This window comes from Oncorhynchus nerka, linkage group LG10, assembly GCF_034236695.1.
Source record: "Oncorhynchus nerka isolate Pitt River linkage group LG10, Oner_Uvic_2.0, whole genome shotgun sequence".
NCBI lineage: Eukaryota > Metazoa > Chordata > Actinopteri > Salmoniformes > Salmonidae > Oncorhynchus > Oncorhynchus nerka.
Window position 1 is genome coordinate 76,412,431 of NC_088405.1, and position 26,209 is coordinate 76,438,639.

Here is a 26,209-nt window from a genome sequence, read left to right on the forward strand (position 1 = left end):
TTCCTGCAAGAGGAAGGCATTGATGCTATGGACTGGCCCGCCCGTTCCCCAGACCTGAATCCAATTGAGCACATCTGGGACATCATGTCTCGCTCCATCCACCAACGCCACGTTGCACCACAGACTGTCCAGGGGTTGGCGGATGCTTTAGTCCAGGTCTGGGAGGAGATCCCTCAGGAGACCATCTGCCACCTCATCAGGAGCATGCCCAGGCGTTGTAGGGAGGTCATACAGGCCACACACACACACTACTGAGCCTCATTTTGACTTGTTTTAAGGACATTACATCAAAGCTGGATCGGCTTGTAGTGTGGTTTTCCACTTTAATTTTGAGTGAGACTCCAAATCCAGACCTCCATGGGTTGATACATTTGATTTCCATTGATAATTTGTGTGTGATTTTGTTGTCAGCGCATTGAACTATGTAGAGAAAAAAGTATTGAATAGGAATATTTCATTCATTCAGATCTAGGGTGTTATTTTAGTGTTCCCTTTATTCTTTTGAGCAGTGTATTTCAAGGCTTATCTTCCAACTCAGTGCCTCTTTGCTTGACATCATTGGAAAACCAAAAGAAAATCAGCCATGACCTCCAGATTGTAGACCTCCACAGGTCTGGTTTATCCCTGGGAACAATTTCAAATGCCTGAAGGTACCACATTCATCTGTACAAACAAAAGTACGCAAGTATAAACATGATGGGACCACGCAGCCACCATACCGTTCAGGAAGGAGACGCATTCTGTCTCCTAGAGATGAACGTAATTTGGTGCGAAAAGTGCAAATCAAGAACAGCAGCAAAAGGACCTTGTGAAGATGGAGGAAACCGGTACAAAATTAAAACAAGTCCTATATCGACATAACCTGAAAGGCCACTCAGCATGGAAGAAGCCACTGCTCCAAAACCTCCATAAAAAAGCCAGACTACGGTTTGCACATGGGGACAAAGATCATACTTTTTGGAGAAATGTCCTCTGGTCTGATTAAACAAAAATAGAACTGTTTTGCAATAATGACCATCGTTATGTTTGGAGGAAAAAGGGAGGGGGGGCTTGCAAGCCAAATAACTACCATTCCAACTGTGAAGCACGGGGTTGGCAGCATCATATTGTAGGGGTGCTTTGCTGCAGGAGTGACTGGTGCTTTTCACAAAATAGATGGCATCATGAGGGAGGGAAATTATGTGGATATATTGAAGCAACATCTTAAGATGCAACATTCTGACATTTCACATTCTTAAAATAAAGTAGTGATCCTAACTGACCTAAGACAATGAATTTTTACTGGGATTAAATGTCAGAAATTGGGGAAAACTGACTTTAAACATATTTGGCTAAGGTGTATGTAAACTTTCCACTTCAACTTTATTCGTCGCCAAACCCACTGGTTCCAGGTCATCTATACGTCTTTGCTAGGTAAAGCCCCGCCTTATCTCAGCTCACCATCGCAACACCCACACGTAACACTCACTCCAGCAGGTATATTTCACTGGTCATCCCCAAAGCCAACACCTAATTTGGCCACCTTTCCTTCCAATTCTCTGCTGCCAATGACTGGAACAAATTGGGGGGGGGGGAATAAATAAATAAAACTGAAGTATGGAGACCCATATCTCCCTCTAACCTTAAGCATCAGCTGTCAGAGCAGCATACCAATCACTGCACCTGTACACAGCCCAATTGTAAATAGCCCACCCAACTACCTGATCCCCATTTTGTTATTTATTTTTGCTCCCCAGTATCTCTACTTGCACATGAATCACTCGTGTTAATGCAAAATAATTACAATTTGGCATCTATGGCCTATTTATTGCCTTACCTCCCTAATCTTACTACATTTTTGCACACACTGTACAGACTTTTCTATTGTGTTATTGACTGTACGTTTGTTTATCCAATGTCCAACTCTGTTGTTTTTGTCACACTGCTTTGCTTCATCTTGGCCAGGTCGCAGTGGTAAATGAGAACTTGTTCTCAACTGGCCTACCTGGTTAAATAAAGGTGAAATAATTTTTTTTAAAAATAAGTGTGCCATTCAGAGGGTGAATAGGAAAGACAAAATATTTAAGTGCCTATGGTAGTAGGTGCCAGGCACACCGGCTTCATTGTGTCAAGAACTGCAATGCTGCTGGGTTTTTCACACGCAAAATTTTTCCATGCATATCAAGAATGGTCCAGCACACAAAGGACACCCATCGAACTTGACAACTGTGGGAAGCATTGGAATCAACATGGGCCAGCATCCCTTGACGCTTTTGACACCTTGTAGAGTTCACAAATTGAGGCTGTTCTGAGGGCAAAAGTGGGTGCAACTCAATATTAGGAAGGTGTTCTAATGTTTTGTACACAACTTTGAAGTTGTCAGGGAAAACAATCCCAATTTCCGATAATGATAAGACTCTACAATAACACTGGACTACCGGTTTGTCTATCATCACGTGAAAGTAGCAACATTCTGTGTCTTTGGATCCGTGTTGCTTTTAATCAGTATGCCCAAATACAGACATAGTAGCCATGTTCCCTATGATTGGCAGGTAATGGGCGAAACGGTTCATCTGAAGGAGTAGGGTCACTTGATCAAGTGGAGGGATAATTGGACTGAATTATTGATCGCTTGTCAAGGAAAAAAAATATTGTGGGATGTCCTTGACACCCACATGACTATTTTTACACTGGCAGTAAAGACCAATGAGGTGAGCCTCCTAGCACTGTTAGGGGCCTGATAATTTCTCTTCGAGAAATGAGACGATGTGTCTTCCTTAGGTCTTCTTTGATGACAGGTAATGTTAGGGGGTAATACCGTTGCGATTTCGGAATCCAAAAATGTGTGTTATTAACTGCAATAGGAGGTTATTATTTTCGGTGATGAATTCAACCGCCGAGGTTGGGAGACCCAAAGTGATTAAGGAGGAGATTAAAAGGAAAAGTATGAGACAGCCAGTCGTGTCACCCGAGTGGACATGGGCAAAATGAATTGAGATAAATGGATGAAACTCAGAGTCGCTGGTGGTGAGCGGGTTGCACTGGAAGAGCAAATAGCGGTAGGGTATGCAAAGAGCGTTATGGGGACTGATTAGAAGTTGGTCGCTGAATGTAACTTGGATGATTGCTGCCTTGCATTTCTACAGTGCCTTTTCATCACATGGCTCTGTGAGACTGTTAGAGCTTGTGTGCGTACTCCTGCCCAGTTCAGGATAACAGTCAAACCAAACAATCTTCTAGGGAGTCGAGCATTACTACTTTGTCAAGCCTCATCTCAAAATTAGTGCAATTATGCAGCATCACGGGTCACGATAAGTCTGTCCTGGGTAGAGGCTGAGACCAGGTCAAATACTGTGTCATGGATATATTTCAGGGCAAAGAGTAGATGTGGAAACCCAAACAAGATCTAAACCGAGTGGCCCACTAACCTAGCTAACTGTGCTTAATGATTAGGTTAATGGACATGACTCCCATGGATCGTAACTCCCTGAGAAATCAATAGCTGTAATGAACAGTCACTAATGAAGTTTCAAAACATCAATGACCACGTTGACTAACAAATGGCCGACCATCACACTTCGCCTTTGCATAAACCATTTGTCTCAGTACAAAGCATTTGTAATGTACACGTTAAGCACCATTTGTGGCTGTCTAAACCTACAGTAGCAAAGCACACCCATTTACCTACAGATCTTGTGCATATTTTTGAATCCCAATGAACAAGGTGGATAGTTCCCCCTCAAGGAAATGTATTATTTGTACGGCAGTTGGTTAACAGTAGCATTCACATATTTTCCTTCCACTCGCCAGAAAAACATTGAAGTAACACTAATCTAGACTGCCTTCAGACTTAATCCTAATATATCCTGTTTAGCATTCCGTTTAAAAACTTCTACCTCTTTAAAAGACATCCAGAGAGATTATGGAGGCTCTGTGTGGTACGGTGCTGTGCCTTTGTAGGCTATTGTAGATGCATTCATAAAAAACAAGTAACCACCAAACGAGAGGAAATTCCTCAATCTCTAGCAGAAGGGGACAAACCAAAAGGCAGAGAAAGATCTAGGGGAGGAGGAAGCATTCAAAGAGGTTTGGAATCACTGCATTATGCTAATGCAACATCTTACAAAAGGTATAGCATAGTATGCATTTAGTTTACATCAGTTCCTAATACAGTAAGGGAAGCTACTGAAGCAAACATGGCCATTCAAAACTGAAAGGGGCCACAGCAACGTTGACTAAACAGTTGGCGACAATGACAGAAAAGTCAACCCCAGAGGCAAATAGTCCTCAAAAATCAATGCCTTTCGTGGCCATTTAATGCTGGTGGGGCATTGTCTACTTACAAATGATGACAAAGTGACTTCTGGGCCCAAAAACAGCTTATCAAGCACTTCCTTTGGCGAGGGTCATGGAAATTACATTTGTACAATACTATTTTAGTGAGAACACACTTGAGGTTTCTAATTCAATTAGCATTCCATTTGATCTCAAGGCTGCAGTCACTTCTGTGTAGAATTAAGGAGTATGATTTAATTATGACAATTCTCAGACAACAATGACAGGGTGGGAGATTGACAGAAATTGTGAAATTGAGATATCTTTTACTTTTCTGCACAAGGAGCACATTATAAAATGTGTGTACAGCACACTGACACTCTGGGGATGCCTTACATAAACAACAATTACAGTTTAAAGAGAGAAAGCTGCACCTCCGAGCTCCACACCACACACACTATGGCTCCAGAGGACTGTTGTGTGACCAAAAAACAGAAATCCTGTAATTACACAGCACCATGGGAAGGCTGAGAGGACTGGAGGGAAGGTAAGAGCAAATAAAAAAAAAGTTAAAAGCTACAAAGTAAAGGCTTGCCTATGGATCTATATAACACACCCACACTACATGCTTTCACCTCCTATCCCAGCTTGTTTTCAGTGTATTGAGGTGTACTTGTTCTAACCTCATGGCTGACCCGAGGTGCTGATGAGACGCTTGAGCTCCAGCCCTCTGAGGAGGGAGAGGAGGGAGGCCGACTTGCCCCCCCTGGGGTAAAGTTCTGCTGAGCAGGCAGAGGGGCCAGCTGTGAAAGACATGCAAGATGCACTAATTTGTTTACATCCCTGCAAGTGAGCATTTTGCCAAGATTATCCATCCCTTTGACAGGTGTGGCATATCAAGAAGCTGATTAAACAGTATGATCATTACACAGGTGCACCTTGTGCCGGGGACAATAAAATGCCACTAAAATGTGAAGTTGTCAACATAATGCCACAGATGTCTTAAAATTGAGGCAGCGTGCAATTGTCCACCAGAGCTGTTGCCAGATAATTGGATGTTCATTTCTCTACCTTAAGCTGCCTCATTGTAGAGAATTTGGCAGTATGTCCAAGCGGCTTCACAACTGTAGACCACGTGTATGAGGTTGTGTGGGTGAGCGGTGCCACAAGGTGGCAGTGGGGTTAAGGTATGGGCAGGCATAAGCTACGAACAAAATTGCATTTTAATGCAGAGATACCGTAACTAGATCCTGAAGCCCATGGTTCTTCCCATACACCGCTATCAATTAATGTTTCAGCATGATAATGCACGGCCCTATGTCGTAAGGATCTGTACACAATTCCTGGAAGCTGAAAATGTCCCAGTCCTTCCATGGCCTGCATACTCAGACATGTCGCCCATTCAGCATGTTTGGGGTGCTCTAGATCGACGTGTATGACAGCGTGTTCCAGTTCCCGCCAATATCCAGCAACTTCGCACAGCCAGAGGAGGAGTGGGACAACATTCCACAAACAACAGCCTGCTCAACTCTATGCGAAGGAGAGGTGTCACGCTGCATGAGGCAAATGGTGGTCACACCAGACACTCACTGGTTTTCTGATCCACACCCCTACCTATTTGTTTTATTTTTAAAAGGTATCTGTATTCCCAGTCATGTGAAATCCATAGATTAGGGCCTAATGAAAAACAATTTCCAAGATTTTTGCTGAATTTATATTTTTTGTTTAACTTCTTATGGCTGCAGGGGCAGTATTGAGTAGCTTGGATGAAGGGTGCCCAGAGTAAACGGACGCTCCTCAGTCCCAGTTGCTAATATATGCATATTAGTATTGGATAGAAAACACTGAAGTTTCTAAAACTGTTTGAATGATGTCTGAGTATAAACAGAACTCATATGGCAGGCAAAAACCTGAGAAGAAATCCAAACAGGAAGTGGGAAATCTGAGGTTGGTCGATTGTCAACCCAGCCCCTATTGAATACACAGTGGGATATTGGTTGTTGCACATCCGAAGGCTTTCACTAGATGTCAACCGTCTTTAGAAACTTGAATGAGGCTTCTACTGTGATGTGGGGCCGGATCAGAGTCAGTGGTCTGGCAGAGAGCCAGGTCCTGGTCACGCGCATTTCACATGATAGCAACCTGCGTTCCATTGCTTTTCTACAGACAATGGAATTCTCCGGTTGGAACGTTATTGAAGATTTATGATAACATCCTAAAGATTGATTCTATACCTAGTTTGAAATGTTTCTACGACCTGTAATATAACTTTTTGAAGTTTTTCGTCCGACTGGACCTGCACGACCTTTTGGATTTCTGTATTAAACGCCCTAACAATAGTAGCTACTTGGACATAAATAACAGACATTATCGAAGAAAAACATTTGTGGAACTAGGATTCCTGGGAGTGCATTCTGATGAAGATCAAAAGGTAAGGGAATATTTATAAATGTCCAACACAGCGGTTGGATTAAGGAGAGGTATATCTATATTTCCATGTCTAACAATTGTATTTTCATCAACATTTATAATGAGTATTTCTGTAAAATGTGGCTCTGCAATATCACCGGATGTTTTTGGAACTAGTGAACGTAAAGTGCTAATGTATACAGAGATTGTTATATAACTATGAACTTTATACATACATGTATTGTGTAACATGAAGTCATATGAGTGTCATCTGATGTAGATCAAAGGTTAGTGATTAATTCTCTCTATTTGTGCTTTTTGTGACTCATCTCTTTGGCTGGAAAAATCGCTGTGTTTTTCTGTGAGTTGGTGGTGACCGAACAATCGTTTATGGTGCTTTCGCTGTGAAATCGGACACTGTGGTGGGATTAACAACAAGATTACCTTAAAAACAGTATAAGATACATGTATGTTTGAGGAATTTTAATTATGAGATTTCTGTTTTGAATTTGGCGCCCTGCACTTTCACTGGCTGTTGTCATATCGATCCCGTTAACGGGATTGCTGCCCTAAGAAGTTTGAGATTCACCAGCACTATTGCCATGCTATTCCCTCCGGTCTGTAAGGCTCTGGTCTAGCTAGCTGGGGCTTTCATAGAGGTCAATGTTTTTAATAACTAACCCAATATAGACAGCCTTTCGTTTCCAATAGGCATAAATTAATCATAGTGGGCAGAACAAGCATGGATGTGGGCAAAGCCAAGCACCAGCTAGTGAGATCATATTGGCATGTTCTAGCATGTATTTGCATATTGTTCTCTGACATTACCTGTATGCTGCAGTAGGAGGATGGCGCTGGGCCTTGATTTGCCATATGGGATTGCAGTGGATTTCAGAGGACATCAGTCATTTACAGCAGAGGGGAGACAGTGGGGTTTTGCCCATAAAGGAAATCCAGGCTTAAGGCACACTTATCCAATTGCTATTAAATCGACTCAGATTCCAAGCTATATCACCTGTCCCAACCAGAATGACAAATAGGGGACAAGGGATAAGATAAACACTGGTATCTGTCCTTCATTCATCAAAACAACATGTGTTTGTTTGTAAGGGGGGGGGGGGGGGGGGAAGAGACCTACACACAGGTCAAGATGACACTACAACTATTATTTTAAACACTAATGGCTTTTGTCATTGTAAAAAAAAAAAAAAAAAAAAGGGACAAACCACTTAAACTTAGCTAGCACATGAAAATATATGATTATCACCATTTGATAGAGCAGTTGTTATCACAACAGTTAATCAATTAGATGTATACAACACTTCTCCAGTAGCTCAAAACAATTTACATAGTTTTTGGGAGGAGAAATGTCAGACCCAACAATAGACCTGGATTCCGTTCAATAGTAGCTACCCAAATTTCCAGATAACCCGTTATTATAGTGATTAGGTGATTGTGCACGAAACAAGTTACAGCGGGTTGTAGTGAACAGAAATTCCAGCTCATCTGACAGAATAGACAAGTCTTCAGAGGGGGTTCGCGCACTTGAAATAAAAGACTAGAGTCCTACATTTAGTTCAATTACAACTACTGTGATGAGTCCATAAACTAGTTTAATTAACATCTGAGGTACACAATTGTCAGTATTATTAATACTAAGGTGTAATCAATCATGCTCAAACACACACACACACAACAGTAACTCCATGTAGGCCTACTGTGCATTTGAGGGATTTCATAATGTTCTCGCTCTCTCTTCCTTCCCCCACCCCACTCAGTCCCTCAAGCGTTTAAGGACGAGGGACAGCGTGTCAGGAGAATATAATGTTGCAGCTGGAATCTGATGGATGACAACATCTGTCCATGTCATCTCAGTTGATGAACGATTAGTTCTTAGGCCGCACTTCCTGTAATGCTTCCTAAAAGGCAGATCGATATGGGAGAGGCTTGACATCAGCAGCCTGTCGTGATGCGTAAACTGAGAGTCGATAACAAAGCAGCTCCACAACCTGTCATGTCATCCGATAAGCTTGAAGGTGTGTAAATAGTCATTAGTAACCAGATTGTCACTGACCAAAATTATTCTGTGGCTTTGACATGTAATTTTAAGACATTTCATTAAGAGTCGGAAGAGTCCATCTATAAATATCTCCCAGCATTTGTTTGGCGTCTTCAGAAGGATATACAATGCCATACCGAGGAACAAATCAATTGCTAGCCATAAAAACATTGCAGGAGACTCAAAATAACTCAGTCCCCTATATGCAAACAGACAAAAACATTTTTCTCAGGAAAGATTAACACACAGCATTCATGAATCACTCACTAATGGGGGCAATAATGTGAAAGCTATAGTAAGCACAGCCCTCTGCCCATCTGTAGTACTGGCTCAGGCTATTTACTTTTCCAGAGAAGAAGATGGAGAGGACTGGGCAAAGGGAGAGTGGGAGGTAGAGATGAGGAGCAAGAAAGGAGAGTGGGTGTATCTTTAAGGGAAGCCATAGGTCAGGCTCAGTGGGATGATCTTGTTAAATAAGTCAGTCCTTTGTGGAGAACACCTGGAAAAAAAGATCTTCTCTTCCCAGGGATGGTGCGTTTGGAATGGAAGATTAATTGCACCGAGATTGGCTTGGCTCTCAGATAAAGTGGGCTCCATACACCATGGTTGTGAACAACAGGTTCAATAAGGGACCTGTAATTTGGTCTTATCGGGTGTTCAACCTGTTCTCCGTTTCGACACATGGTCTACAATGTCACACACAGAACATGTAAAATCAAATCAAAGTTTCTCACGTGCGCCGAATACAACAGGTGTAAGCCTTAGATTGAAATGCTTACTTACAGGCTCTAACCCAGACATGGGCAAACTACGGCCCGCGGGCCACATACGGCCCGTTAGGCTTTTTAATCCGGCCCGCCGAACTTGTCCAAATTATAGTAAAAACCTCCTTTTTTCCCCTTTCCCTGCAATGCCCACGTTTCCCCAATAGATGGCGCACTCAAAACACATTGACCGTTGTTGGAGTGGCGCGTATTTCTCTTTATTTCACTTTAATTTTCACTTCTATCACGTCACCATTAAGCCCTTCTGTGAAAATGAGCGGACCAAAGAGAAGGAAAGTGGACAGCGAATGCCGAGTGTTTAATAAGGAGTGGACAACAAAATACTTCACTGAAGTCCGATCAACGGCTGTATGCTGATATGCCAAGAAGCTGTTGCGGTTTTCAAAGAGTACAATATCAGCCGTCACTTTGCCACGAAGCATGCAAACTATGCTAGCAAGCAGTCAACACAAGAACGGGCGGCTACTGCTCAGAGGTTGGCAGCTAATTTACAGAGTCAACAGAACTTTTTTCACCGACAAACTGCAATTCAAGAGTCAAGTACCAAGGCAAGTTATTTGCTGGCATTCAAATTAGCAAAGGCTAGCAAGCCTTTCTCCGAAGGCGAGTTTTTGAAAGAGTGCATGGTAGAGACAGCAGGTCTCTTGTGTCCGGAGAGCAAAGCCAAGTTTGAAAAAATCAGTTTAGCACGCAGGACAGTGACTCGCCGCGTGGAACTGATTGATGAAGATATAGTCAGCGAGTTAAACAAAAAGGCGGAGTCCTTTAAGTTATATTCACTAGCACTGGATGAAAGTAACGACATAAAAGACACTGCTCAGCTCCTAATTTTTATCCGAGGGATTAACGACAGTTTTGAGATAACGGAGGAGCTTTTGAGCATGGAATCACTGAAAGGGAAAACGCGAGGAGAGGACTTATATGAACAGGTGTCTGCTGTCATCGAGAAAATGAAGCTACCTTGGAGTAAACTTGCCAATGTCACCACGGATGGATCGCCAAATTTAACTGGAAAAAACATTGGGCTGCTGAAAAGAATCCAGGATAAAGTGAAAGAAGAAAACCCTGACCAGGATGTTATTTTACTTCACTGCATCATTCATCAGGAGTCTCTGTGTAAGTCTGTATTGCAGCTTAATCACGTCGTGGATCCAGTTGTAAAACTTGTTAACTCCATACGAGCAAGGGGACTTAATCATCGTCAGTTCATTACGTTCCTGGAAAAAACTAATGCGGATCACCAGGACCTAATTTACCACTCTCGCGTCCGCTGGTTAAGTTTGGGGAAAGTGTTTCAACGAGTCTGGGAGCTCAAAGACGAGATTCGCTCATTTTTTAATTTAATGGGGAAATCCGAAGAATTCCCCGAGCTGAGCGACACAAACTGGCTTTGTGACTTTGCGTTTGCTGTGGACATATTTTCACACATGAATGAGCTGAACGTGAAGCTACAGGGGAAAGATCAGTTTGCGCACGACATGTACACAAATGTGAGAGCCTTCAAATCCAAGCTGGTTTTATTCTCCAGGCAAATGTCAAACAAATCTTTCGCACATTTCCCCACACTAGCCGTGCAGAAAGAGGCCGCCCGAAATGCGAAGAAATACTGCAAATCACTGGACGATCTGCACAGAGAATTTTGCCGTCGGTTCTGTGATTTTGAAAAAATTGACAAGTCACTTCAACTGGTGTCCTGTCCCCTGTCACAAGACCCCGAATCAGCACCGCAGGAGCTGCAATTGGAACTGATCGATCTTCAGTCTGACTCCGTCTCAAGGAGAAGTTCAAGTCTCTTAAACTGAATGACTTTTACGCTTCACTTAACGAGACCGCGCTTCCAAACCTCCGGAGGACGGTGCAGAAGATGCTGGTGTTGTTTGGCTCGACCTACGTGTGTGAGCAGACGTTTAGCGTCATGAAAATCAACAAAGCCCATCACAGATCCAAGTTAACTGACCAACACCTCAGATCTGTCCTGAGAATTGCCACAACAAAACTAACTCCAGACTTTGATGCACTGGCAAAAAAGGGAGACCAACAACACTGTTCCCACTGAAATGGTGAGTTTTTCTGCTGTGCTATGAAAAAATGCATATGGAAAGTTTGGAAGTGCATCTTTTAATTAAGAGCAATGCGCATTTACGCACAGCAGCGGTACAGTAGCTTAATTAACACGCTGCACATCGCTCTTAATTTAAATTTAAATTTTCAGCTGCAGGTAGGATATTTAATACAGCCTATGTCTGTGTGCTTGGCAACGATACACGTGTACTGTTTGCGCGTGAAGGCGAGGGCGTCCGTGGCGAGTTTGTAGAGCACACGGTCAGGACAATCCATCCATGATTTTGCGGAGTTTAACACAAGTAGATATTATTGAGCTTGAGTATTTCGTTGTGTAATAATATGTTTTGAATGTTGAAAGTGATTCCATTTTTCAATAAATGTTGATTTCTTTAACTTTGCACCTTCGATTGAAACTTATTAAAAACAGATGCAATCTTGATAAATCACAGTGCGTATGTTATTTTAATCTATTTACATTTCCTCCTCCCAGTATCTGCGAAATAGTATGTAAATGCCATATCTTGCATATTCCTTGAGACAAATTTATTAACTGATAAGGGCTATTTTTCACATTTGAAAGACAGTTAATAAATTGGGTTGTAGTGTTCTTACTGTGCTATGAGGTTTGCACACACTACATTTAATGCTTTAGTATATCCGGCCCAAACACTCCCTCCAAATGCTCCTGGCCCGGCCCCTCTGTCAAATTTTAGAACCCATTGTGGCCCGCGAGTCAAAAAGTTTGCCCACCCCTGCTCTAACCAATGGTGCCAAAAACAGGCATGTGTGGGTGTGTGTGTGTAGGGAAGTAAAGAAATAAAACAGTAAAAATACATTTGAAAAAAGGGTAGCAAGGCTATATACCTGTTAGTCAGACTTATTGAGGTAGATTGTACATGTATCGTTTTTTATTATTATTTTTTTTTACCCCTTTTTCTCCGCAATTTCGTGGTGTCCAATTGTTGTAGTAACTACTATCTTGTCTCATCGCTACAACTCCCGTACGGGCTCCGGAGAGACGAAGGTTGAAAGTCATGCGTCCTCTGATACACAACCAAACCTAGCCGCACTGCTTCTTAACACAGCGCGCATCCAACCCGGAAGCCAGCCGCACCAATGTGTTGGAGGAAACACAATGCACCTGGCAACCTTGGTTAGCGCGCACTGCGCCCAGCCCGCCACAGGAGTCACTGGTGCGCGATGAGACAAGGACATCCCTACCGACCAAGCCCTCCCTAACGACGCTAGGCCAATTGTGCGTCGCCCCATGGACCTCCCGGTCAAGGCCGGTTACGACAGAGCCTGGGCGCGAACCCAGAGTCTCTGATGGCACAGCTGGCGCTGCAGTACAGCGCCATTAACCACACGGAAGGCCACATATAGGTATCGTTAAAGTGACTGTGCATATATGACGAACAGAGAAGCGCAAAAAGAGGGGTTGGTGGGTGGTGGGACACAATGTAGATAGCCCGGTTAGCCAATGTGCGGGAGCCCTGGTTGGTCGGGCCAATTGAGGTAGTATGTACATGAATGTATAGTTAAAGTGACTATGCATAAGATAAACAGAGGGGGAGGCACACAATGCAAATAGTCCGGGTAACCATTGGTTACCTGTTCAGGAGTTTTATGGCTTGGGGGTAAACACTGTTGAGAAGCCTTTTTGTCCTAGACTTGGCACTCCGGTATCGCTTGCCATGCGGTAGTAGAGAGAACAGTCTATGACTGGGGTGGCTGGGGTCTTTGACAATTTTTAGGGCCTTCCTCCGACACTGCCCGCTGTAGAGGTCCTGGATGGCAGGCAGCTTTGCCCCAGTGATGTACTGGGCCGTGCACACTACCCTCTGTAGTGCCTTGCGGTCGGAGGCCGAACAATTGCCGTACCAGGCAGTGATGCAACCAGTCAGGATGCTCTCGATGTTGCAGCTGTAGAACCTTTTGAGGATCTCAGGACCCATGCCAAAATTTTTTTGTTTCCTGAGGGGGAATAGGCTTTGTCGTACCCTCTTCACGACTGTTTGGACCAATCTAGTTTGTTGTTGATGTGGACACCGAGGAATTTGAAGCTCTCCACCTGCTCCACTACAGCCCTGTCGATGAGAATGGGTAAGTGCTCAGTGCTCCTTTTCCTGTACTCCACAATCATCTCCTTAGTCTTGGTTACATTGAGGGATAGGTTGTTATTCTGGCACCACCCGGCCAGGTCTCTACCTCCTCCCTATAGGCGGTCTCGTCGTTGTCGGTGATCAGCCTACCACTGTTGTGTCATCAGCAAACTTAACGATGGTGTTGGAGTCGTGCCTGGCCATGCAGTCGTGGGTGAACAGGGAGTACAGGAGGGGACTGAGCATGTACCCCTGGGGAGCTCCAGTGTTGAGGATCAGCGTTGCAGATGTGTTGCTACCTACCCTCACCACCTGGGGCGGCCTGTCGGGAAGTCCAGGATCCAGTTGCAGAGGGAGGTGTTTAGTCCCAGGGTCCTTAGCTTAGTGATGAGCTTTGAGGGTACTATGGTGCTGAACACTGAGCTGTAGTCAAAGAACAGCATTCTCACATAGGTGTTCCTAATGTCCAGCTGGGAAAGGGCAGTGTGGAGTGCAATAGAGATTGATTAACCTGTGGATCTGTTTGGGCGGTATGCAAATTGGATGGGTCTAGGGTTTCTGGGATAATGGTGTTGATGTGAGCCATTACCAGCCTTTCAAAGCACTTCATGGCTACGGACGTGAGTGCTACGGGTCTGTAGTCCTTTAGGCAGGTTGCCTTTGTGTTATTGGGCACAGGGACTATGGTGGTCTGCTTGAAGCATGTTGGTATTACAGACTCAATCAGGGACATGTTGAAAATGACAGTGAAGACACCTTTTCACCGTTTCACATCCATTAAATACGTACAGTCACTGTGGGGACGACATCATCAATACCCTTATTGATAAAGCCAGTGACTCATGTGGTGTATTCCTCAATGTCATCGGAAGAATCCCGGAACATGTTCCAGTCATGTTCCATGTTCCAGTCTGTGATAGCAAAGCAGTCCATTTTTTTTATAGACCGAGTCACTGGTGCTTCCTGCTTTAATTTTTGCTTGTAAGCAGGAATCAGAAGGACAGAGTTGTGGTCATATTTACCAAATGGAGGACGAGGGAGAACTTTGTATGAGTCTCTGTGTGGAGTAGAAGTGTTCTATAATTTTTTTCCCTCTGGTTGCACATTTAACATGTTGATAGAGATTTGGTAGAACTGATTTAAGTTTCCCTGCATTAAAGGCCACTAGGAGCGCCACCTCTGGGTGAGTGGTTTCCTGTTTGCTTATTTCCTTATACAGTTGACTGAGTGCGGTCTTAGTGCCAGCATCTGTCTGGGGCGGTAAATAAACAGCCACGAAAAGTATAGCTGAGAACTCTCTAGGCAAGTAGTGTGGCCTGCAGTTTATCACAATATACTCTACTTCAGGCGAGCAAAATCTAGAGACTTCCTTAGATTTCGTACACCAGCGGTTTACAAATATGCACAGACCGCCCCCCCCTCGTCTTACCAGAGTGTGCTGTTCTATCCTGCCGGTGCAGAGTGTATCCTTCTAACTGAATATCCATGTCATCATTCAGCCACGATTCCGTGAAGCATAGGATATTACAGTTTTTTATGTCCCGTTGGTAGGATATTCGTGATCTTACCTCGTCTAGTTTATTGTCCAATGATTGCACGTTGGCGAGTAATATTGACGGTAACGGCAGCGTTCCTAGTTGTCTTCTGCGGGTCCGGACGAGGCATCCGGCTCTTCGTCCTCGGTCACTTCCTTTTGCGAATGATTGGGATGTCTGCCTTGTGGGTTGTTTGGAGAATATCGTGTGAGTCCTGCTTGCTGCTGCTGTTGTAGAAGAAATCTTTGTCTAATCAGAGGTGAGTGATCACTGTCCTGATGTCCAGAAGCTCTTTTCTGCCGTAAGATACGGTTGCAGAAACATTATGTACAAAATAATTTACAACTATTGCAGAAAAAAAACACATAATAGCACAATCGGTTAGGAGATCGTAAAACGGCGGCCATCCCCTCCGGCGCCAACTTCATTGCACATTATGTCAATCAATGTCTCTAGAAACAGGGGAGTGATAAATCGTTCTGGCAGAACATTAATGAGGCTAGTCATTATCGTCGAGCTGGGTAATATTAACATTTGCTTGTGCACTGTCAGTTTGTTAGGACTGTATTGTGTCATCAATGAGCGTGTTGCTTGTTCCATCTACCTATCACATCGTCTAACAAGTATAGCATTTTGAATATAAATTATTTGTTCATAAAATAAGTAAAAAAGGTAATTAAATTGAGGTCTAATTATTCAATAAGTGCAGTTGAAGTCAGAAGTTTACATACACCTTAGCCAAATACATTTTAATGCCGTTTCACAATTCCTGACATTTACTCCTAGTACAAATTCCCTGTCTTAGGTCAGTTAGGATTACCACTATTTTAAGAATGTGAAATGTCAATAGTAAGATAAATTATATTTCAGCTTTTATTGCTTTCATCAAATTCCCAGTGGGTCAGAAGATTACATACACTCAATTACCATTTGGGAGCATTGCCTTTAAAATGTTTAACTTGGGTCAAAAGTTTCTGGTAGTCTTCCACAAGCTTCTCGCAATAAGTTGGGTGAATTTTGGCCCATTCCTCCTGACAGAACTAAGTCAGGTTTTTAGGCCTCCTTGCTCACACACGCTTTTTCAGTTCTGCCCACAAACTGTCTATGGGATTGTGGTCAGGGCTTTGTCATCCTTAAGACATTTTGCAACAACTTTGGAAGTATGCTTGGGATCGTTATCCATTTGGAAGACCCATTTGCAACCAAGCTTTAGCTTCCTGACTCATGTCTTGAGATGTTGCTTCAATACATCCACATAGTTTTAATCTATTTTGTGAAGTGCACCAGTCCCTCCTACAACAAAGCACCCCCACAACATGATGCTGCCACACCTGTGCTTCACGGTTGGGATGGTGTTCTTTGGCTTGCAAGCATCCCCCTTTCCCCTCCAAACATAATGATGGTCATTATCGCCAAACAGTTCTATGTTTGTTTCATCACACCAGAGGACATTTCTCCAAAAGTACGATCTTGTCCCCATGTGAAGTTGCAAACCGTAGTCTGGCTATTTTAATGGTGGTTTTGGAGCAGAGGCTTCTTCCTTGCCGAGCGGCCTTTCAGGTTATGTCGATATAGGACTTGTTTTACTGTGGATAAAGATAATTTTGTATCGGTTTCCTCAAGCATCTTCACAAGGTCCTTTGCTGTTGTTCTGGGATTGACATACAAAGTACGTTCATCTCTAGGAGCCAGAACACGTCTCCTTCCTGAGCGGTATGACGGCTGCATGGTCCCATGGTATTTATACGTGCGTGCTAATGCTTGTACAGATGAACGTGGTACCTTCAGGAATTTGGAAATTGCTCCAAAGGATGAACCAGACTTGTGGAGGTCTACAATCTTTATTCTGAGGTCTTGACTGATTTCTTTTGATTTTCCAATTATCTCAAGCACTGAGTTTGAAGATGGGCCTTGAAATACATCCACAGGTACACCACCAATTGACTCAAATGATGTCAATTAGCCTATCAGAAGCTTCTAAAGCCATGACATCATTTTCTGGAATTGTCCAAGCTGTTTGAAGGCACAGTCAACTTAGTGTATGTAAACTTCTGACCCACTGGAATTGTGATAGTGAATTAATCTGTCTAAACAATTTTTGGAAATATTACTTGTGTCATTCAAAGTAGATGTCCTAACCGACTTGCCAAAATTATAGTTAACTTCTTGATGCACCCATCCCGTTACCGGGATCATTTTCATCAACATCCGCTGAATTGTAGAGAGCCAAATTCAAATTAAATTACTAAAAATATTTAATTTTCATGAAATCACAAGTGCAATATAGCAAAACACAGCTTAGCTTGTTGTTAATCCACCTGGCATGTCAGATTTCAATAAAGCTTTTCGGCGAAAGCATACCAAGCGTTTATGTAAGGACAAAATATTACAAACAGCTAGCAGTCGAGTAGATTGGTCACGAAAGTCAGAAAAGCAATATATTAAATCGCTTACCTTTGATGATCGTCGGATGTTTGCACTCACGAGACTCCGTTACACAATAAATGTTCATTTAAGATAATTTTTATATCCAAAATACCTCCATTTGGTTGGCGCGTTATGTTCAGTAATCCACAGGCTCGAGCGGTCACGGCGTCGCAGACAAAAATTCCAAATAGTATCGTAGATCGTAGGTTCGTAGAAACTTGTCAAACGTTTTTTTTTATAATCAAGCAATCCTCAGGTTGTTTTTACAATTTATAAGTTGATAATATATCAACCAGGACTGTAGCTTCTTCAATAGGAGAGAGAGAGAAAATGGCTGTTGCGCATGCAAAACTCTGCTGGCACCCAGACATCCACTGACGCAATGGGTTCTTTCTCACTAATTTTTCAAAATAAAAGCCTTAAACTATGTCTAAAGACTGCTCACACCTTGAGGAAGCCATTGGAAAAGGAATCTGGTTGATATCCCTTTAAATGGAGGCAAGGCATCCAATGGAACAGAGAGCTTTCAGGAAAAACAGCACTTCCTGGTTGGATTTTCTTCAGGTTTTCGCCTGCAATATCAGTTCTGTTACACGCACAGACAATATTTTGACAGTTGGAAACTTTAGAGTGTTTTCTATCCTAATCTGACAATTATATGCATATTCTAGTTTCTGGGCCTGAGAAATAGGCAGTTTCAATTGGGTACGTTTTCCATCCAAACACGAAAATACTGCCCCCTACACTCAACAAGTTAACAAGACATTTGTGGAATGGTTGAAAAACGAGTTAACAATTCCAACAGAAGTTTATGTAAACTTCCAAATTCAACTGTATGTTCTCCATATACATTACTAATCCAAATTATCCAGATAACCCTGAACCAACTCTTGCGATCAGACTGAAAGAGCAAAAAGCTTTCAAGTGTAACAATACTGGTACAGCTTTCCTTTGACCCACCTTACCCACTTCAGTAATTAGCAAAAACAAGTCCAGGGACATCAAGTTGTGGGGGGAAAAATGAAACTAATTTATTTTCAGAATGAGATTCTGTAAAGTACTGGAAACACCACAAGGTCATTTAAACAGTTACAACAATTATGTAGTCAACCAATTGAACTGAGACTAATGGAATTCAAATGAGCTAAACCAAAACGACTAGGGTCTGACTTGAAAATCCTAATTGATTTAGGGATCTCGGGACAATGTAACTAACACCATGTGATGGGCCTATGAAATATGATTACTGTATGTCTTATAGTGCCTGACATGGCAACATGTCCTGCTGTGTTGAAAGAACAGAGAGCATGCTAAAGTTCCAAATTAAACAAACCTAGCTTCTAAATGACCAACTGCGCAAGAAGCTGCCATGAAAACAACAATGCTGGCTCCTGGCTTGATAGTATTTTAATGGCATGGGGTGCCACACACACGCTGTGCAGCAGTGTACTAACAATACTCATTAGTCTAATGTAGCCTACTTTAACTCCAGACTTCAGTTCCAAGACACTAGTTTTCCCAACTTCATACACAAAACTAATTTACATTACCCATTAATAATTTGATTGAAAAGGCAAAAAAACAAAAAAAAAAACAGGTTATCCTGTTTTCAAGAACACAAATTCCTTACATGACTAATTATGAAACATAGCCATAGGGATGAAGGCATGCCAGGAGATGGCTACAGATTGTTACACCAGATAATGTGATTTTACCACAGAGTTTTGGTATCCAGTACTGGGAGTTACAGTTTAAGTACCGTTTGGTGTAGCACAGAATTTTAGACCAACCAAGTCACCCACACGTCTTCTAAAATGTACGTGTCCAACAATGTTTGCGCCACCATATTTTAAATGGAGAATCTCTCATTGATTGAGACACGTGGTGCTGCATGTCATGATGACACTCACCTGTCTCGGTCAACGAGAGAAGATTTGAAATAGACAAGATGGCGGCGTACACATTGCTAGATTACTTAATGGAGAGTTCATTTTAGCAACGGAGCATTTTCTAGATTCAAAACGAACCACCTGCAACTGGACACAGACATTTTAGAAGATACATGTTTAACCGAATCGAGAATGAAGATGTGTAGCCATGTTAAAAGGGACATTTCTAAAGTGTTCAACTTCATCTTCATCTTTCCAGCACCACCCCAACATCATGTGAAAATGGCACATTTCTATGTTCTGCAATAGAACAGATAAAGTAGTATTTCCAATGACAACCAATTAGTAGGCAATGCCTACTCATAATTGGTTAAAATCACAATGCACAACAATGTAGTCATTGGAAACACTTTACAACAAAACACTAAATGTTCACATATGCTGATGTTGGGGTGGTGCTGGAGATGATGAATATGACATTACCCATCAAGGTTGGTCGAACATTATCTGTGCTACACCAAACAGTACCTAACCTGCAACTCCCAGTAATGGATACATGAACCTGGTGAATCACATTACCCTAGTGTAACAATCTGTAGCTTGCCCAGAGAATGAGCAATCTAACTGTTAGCAGGATGCTATTCACAACCATTTCCTCCCATGCTTTGGACCTCAGGGGACACACCTGCTGTAGAGTAAAACAGCTGAAGTAAAGGCCGAAAACTCATGTTGAGAAATTTGTATTATAATAGCAATAAGTCCGACAGGTTATTGTTCAGCTACCTAGCAGTTTTTTTCTGCACTTCATACTCAAGACAAGAGTGTGAGGATAGATTTCATTAACCATGTGTCAAGGAATGAGTCCTTGTAATACTCCTTACTATTTGAAATACTATTGGCAATGCCTCACCTTGTTAAGGTGAAATAAGCTAAGGGTGAGATTGGATATAGGATATAAACTGAAGGATAAATTTGACAAAAACATTACCGATTTAAAATAGTTCAAGTGTACAATATTTTCAAAATTGTGTCCAATTCTAAAACCAGACAAAATGGCAGACTTTTTTTTACATGGTCAATAAACAAAATTAGTACCATAATTAGAGTTGCAAAATTCCAGTAAACTTTCTCAAAATTACAAGGTTTTCTAGAAAACCTGATTGGAGGATTGCTGGATTTCCTGTTATTCCCTCTTTATTCCAGTTCTTTCAACCAGGATATCTGGAAAACCTGAGAATGTGGGTAAAATTCCTGGAATTTTGCAACCCTAGTACCATCATCTATTTTTGGTTAAATTGTAAGAGTAATCTCACTAGTATGACCAAGACTGTTGATGTTAGAAAGCTTGACAGTGACGAAACAACACTTTGCTAAACAGTGTAAACCCACTGTTCAGGCAGTGTCTGTCCATCTAATAAATTAATTGTTCTTCCCTGCCTCAATGTTCAGAATTATGCATAACACACTTGTTTCAAATCCCATGGAAAACAAACCGTTGTTTCAGATTTAAAATCAGAATGTTAAATTGAGGAATATTAAATCGTCCACTTCTCCATATTTCAATGATTCATTTTAGTATTACTGGCTATTCGGTCTTGTAGGTTCCTGTCATTCAGAGGCACCAAGAAAAATGTTTCTATGTTATCGGTGTTAGCTCGACAATTTTGGTTGGTTACAAACACCTTAAAATATCCACAATAAGCAATTGAAAAACAACTACCACTTTAGAGAAGAAAATGCGTTAATTCAAACTCAAAATGACCATCTCTTACCTGGAAAATACAAGAGAAATGCAAGTGACAGCAAGGTGCCAAATTTCCGCAAAGTATACATCTCCATAGTTCAGTATGCGCCTTCGGTCACCCCACAAACTCTGTTTCCAGTCGTAACGTACACGGTCTTCCCGTTATCAGTGCGCAATTTCACTTTGGGTAATGTGAAGTCTTTCAATTTGCTTCCTTCCGACAGAGAAATGTGATCTCAGCGGCACTTGACGTGACAGACTCGCGTTTGGTGTTCAGCATCGGGTGCGAGGAATTGTTCCAGTGAACGACTTCGGCAAGTGCCCAAGCCTACAAAAATGTCTTCGTTAACTTTCCCTATTACGCTTTGGAACATTGAATATTTGGATAAAATGGTTGTCATCATGAGAAAGCTCTGCCCTGCCACCTCAACGAGCGCCACCTGTGCTCATTAGCAACACCCTCTAGGAATTCCTCGCAGCGCACTACCGGTGCAGCAGTTCTATTAAAGCGTTAATGCCCGAGGAGATGAGGTATATGACCAATATTTGTATTTATTTTTTTATTTCACCTTTATTTAACCAGGTAGGCAAGTTGAGAACAAGTTCTCATTTACAATTGCGACCTGGCCAAGATAAAGCAAAGCAGTTCGACAGATACAACGACACAGAGTTACACATGGAGTAAAACAAACATACAGTCAATAATACAGTATAAACAAATCTATATACATTTGATGTGAGCAAATGAGGTGAGAAGGGAGGTAAAGGCAAAAAAGGCCATGGTGGCAAAGTAAATACAATATAGCAAGTAAAACACTGGAATGGTAGTTTTGCAATGGAAGAATGTGCAAAGTAGAAATAAAAATAATGGGGTGCAAAGGAGCAAAATAAATAAATAAATTAAATACAGTAGGGAAAGAGGTAGTTGTTTGGGCTAAATTATAGGTGGGCTATGTACAGGTGCAGTAATCTGTGAGCTGCTCTGACAGTTGGTGCTTAAAGCTAGTGAGGGAGATAAGTGTTTCCAGTTTCAGAGATTTTTGTAGTTCGTTCCAGTCATTGGCAGCAGAGAACTGGAAGGAGAGGCTGCCAAAGAAAGAATTGGTTTTGGGGGTGACTAGAGAGATATACCTGCTGGAGCGTGTGCTACAGGTGGGAGATAATATGGTGACCAGCGAGCTGAGATAAGGGGGGACTTTACCTAGCAGGTTATACCAAGGCTAAGGGCTGTTCTTGCTCTCGACGCAATGTTGAGTGCCTGGATACAGCCATTAGCTATGGTATATTGGTCATATATAGCCTATACCACAAACTCCATAGGTGCCTTATTGCTATTATCTGGTAACCAACTTAATTAAAACAGTAAAAAGTTATTTTTGTCATACCCATGGTATATGGAATTTGTAGCACTCACTTCCGTCATCATGAAGTGCTTTGAGAGACTAGTCAAGGACCATATCACCTCCACCCTACCTGACACCCTAGACCCACTCCAATTTGCTTACCACCCAAATAGGTCCACAGACGATGCAATCTCAACCACACTGCACACTGCCCTAACCCATCTGGACAAGAGGAATACCTATGTGAGAATGCTGTTCATCGACTACAGCTCGGCATTCAACACCATAGTACCCTCCAAGCTCGTCATCAAGCTCGAGACCCTGGGTCTCAACCCCGCCCTGTGCAACTGGGTACTGGACTTCCTGACGGGCCGCCCCCAGGTGGTGAGGGTAGGCAACAACATCTCCACCCCGCTGATCCTCAACACTGGGGCCCCACAAGGGTGCGTTCTGAGCCCTCTCCTGTACTCCCTGTTCACCCACAACTACGTGGCCACGCACGCCTCCAACTCAATCATCAAGTTTGCGGACGACACAACAGTGGTAGGCTTGATTACCAACAACAACGAGACAGCCTACAGGGAGGAGGTGAGGGCCCTAGGAGTGTGGTGTCAGGAAAATAACCTCACACTCAACGTCAACAAAACTAAGGAGATGATTGTGGACTTCAGGAAACAGCAGAGGGAACACCCCCCTATCCACATCGATGGAACAGTAGTGGAGAGGGTAGTAAGTTTTAAGTTCCTCGGCATACACATCACAGACAAACTGAATTGGTCCACTCACACAGACAGCATCGTGAAGAAGGCGCAGCAGCGCCTCTTCAACCTCAGGAGGCTGAAGAAATTCGGCTTGTCACCAAAAGCACTCACAAACTTCTACAGATGCACAATCGAGAGCATCCTGGCGGGCTGTATCACCGCCTGGTACGGCAACTGCTCCGCCCACAACCGTAAGGCTCTCCAGAGGGTAGTGAGGTCTGCACAACGCATCACCGGGGGCAAACTACCTGCCCTCCAGGACACCTACACCACCCGATGTTACAGGAAGGCCATAAAGATCATCAAGGACAACAACCACCCGAGCCACTGCCTGTTCACCCCGCTATCATCCAGAAGGCGAGGTCAGTACAGGTGCATCAAAGCTGGGACCGAGAGACTGAAAAACAGCTTCTATCTCAAGGCCATCAGACTGTTAAACAGCCACCACTAACATTGAGTGGCTGCTGCCAACACACTGACACTGACTCAACTCCAGCCACTTTAATAATGGGAATTGATGGGAAATGATGTAAAATATATCACTAGCCACTTTAAACAATGCTACCTAATATAATGTTACATACCCTACATTATTCATCTCATATGCATACGTATATACTGTACTCTATATCATCTACTGCATCCTTATGTAATACATGTATCACTAGCCACTTTAACTATGCCACTTTGTTTACATACTCATCTCATATGTATATACTGTACTCGATACCATCTACTGTATCTTGCCTATGTTGCTCTGTACCATCACTCATTCATATATCTTTATGTCCATATTCTTTATCCCCTTACACTGTGTATAAGACAGTAGTTTTGGAATTGTTAGTTAGATTACTTGTTGGTTATTACTGCATTGTCGGAACTAGAAGCACAAGCATTTCGCTACACTCGCATTAACATCTGCTAACCATGTGTATGTGACAAATAACATTTGATTTGATTTGATTTGAGAACCCATGGCTTTCAGCCAATCTGCATTCAGGGCTCAAACGACCCAGTTTATAATCCCAAATAGAACCGTGGTACATTGGTACACATGATTGCATATTGCACAGCCTAGGCCTACATATTATGTAAGAGATAAACTCCCATGTTCTGTACATTAACTAGGAAATACATGAAAGACAATGCAGCCAGGGCTGGCTTAATGCAGTGGCTTACCGAGGCTAAAGCCCCTGTGCCCAGGCCTGTGGGGGGCCCAAGAGGCAGCAAAAAATAAACATAAAAAGGAAATATATACAGTATATACAGTGTATTATACAGTATATATTATATAATCTATCTATAATATATATCCTACCGTTACAAAAGTTTGGGGTTACTTAGAAATGTCCTTGTTTTTGAAAGAAAAGCACTTTTTTTGTCCATTAAAATAATCCAGATAGCAGTGACCGTTCATAGAGTGAAAGACGGGCACGGTATTTGAGAGCTCGGCGGTGACCCCGACATTCATTCGTTATTTTTGTTTTTTAAACGGCAGACGCGATTTTCAAGAGTGTCTGCCCCAGATCATTTCATTGGAGAGGATGAAAAGAACTACCAAGACGTCCTTGATCTGATTGAGGAGTAAGTAGGCTATATTTAAGCTGTGATATCGTTAGGAAATGTTTGGCCTACTGTGTTGATAAGGCAAATTTGGTTTATTTGAAAATTATTTTTTGTTGATAACGTATTGTCGAAAGCAGTAGGCAATATTATTTACTGTGTCGATAGAGGAGTAGGCTAGTCTACAATAACCTAATTTGATGTGCTAGTATTATTTATTTCATGGATTAATTAAATTATAAATGAAAATAAACACATGCGGTGCTATAGGATATATACTTATGGCAAGTAAGGGTAGTGTATTACAATGTAAAATATTATACTTATATATTTTACATTGTAATACACTAACCTTACATGCCATTGTGTGCTGGAGCTATGGGTTTATTTGTCCACTGTCACTAGACCTACACATTCACACTCAAACTGAATTGAAGTGGGATACATAACTACTTTTCACTGAAGAAGGGAATGAGGTACGACATACAACTTTGATCGAAGACCTTAATCATGCATGTCAAGAACAATGAAATCATAACAGTATCCTAATATAGTGTGGATACGGGAGTAGCCTATTCTACAATAATGTAACTAGTATTATTTATCTAATTGATAAATGAAATGGTAAATGTGGTTGGGTACGCAACTTCATTCAATGATTACGGTATTGTACAAGGTAGATGAAGGAGTAGCCTATAGTCTACAATAATAATGTAATTGAATGTGCTTTCTGAAGGAAATTGTAAGTGGGGATGGGTAGTCTACTTCATTCAGTGAATACTGAATGTCTTGCTTTCTCTGGGAGTATGTTAATGAAGGATTTTCAGCTGTTGAACTATGGCACGGTCAAACTAATTTATAAATTCATCTTTCTTTTAGTCAAGAAGTGATGAGCCAGAGCAACTAATCATCGTCACTGTATCTGTTCTACCTACCATCCACACTAATCTCCTTCCACAAGCAACCACATCCTCTTCTCTTGTTCAAATCATTTGCCGCCACACTGAAAACAGTGTACATACATACCTCTGTGCCCATCTCATTGCAACATGATCCATCCAAGGCCAAAGCTGGACGCCTAAAATGTGAGAGATGTAAACAATATGCTACTGTGTGTGTGGAGTTCCAAGAAAAACTTGAGAAGATGGCAAAGGAGATAGTGATAAGAGTGAGAGCATACAGTATGAAAATAAAGACCCCTTGGGATCTAAAAGGAGTGTGGGGTTCCCTCTTGTGACTCCTACAGTCACCCCTGATGGGGGTTCTTGGAACAC

The 26,209-nt window shown here is 42.2% G+C and overlaps 1 protein-coding gene across 3 annotated transcripts in view; it reads right to left on the reverse strand.

Annotated features, from left to right (window-relative positions):
• The window catches only part of LOC115136011 (endothelial cell-selective adhesion molecule-like), a 62,059-nt gene extending 40,330 nt beyond the window's left edge, over positions 1-21,729 (reverse strand). For 2 of the 3 annotated variants that reach the window (XR_003864557.2, XM_029671331.2), the window contains exon 1: positions 21,297-21,729. Coding sequence is in view for 1 of the 3 variants with exons in the window: in XM_029671331.2 (XP_029527191.1) it covers positions 21,297-21,363 (67 nt within the window). In the remaining 2 variants the exon portion in view is untranslated. Of the gene's footprint in view, positions 1-4,937; positions 5,058-21,296 lie in introns of all 3 variants that reach the window. The other variant, XM_029671332.2, reaches the window with a different exon arrangement.
• Between the last annotated feature and the right edge of the window lie 4,480 nt (positions 21,730-26,209).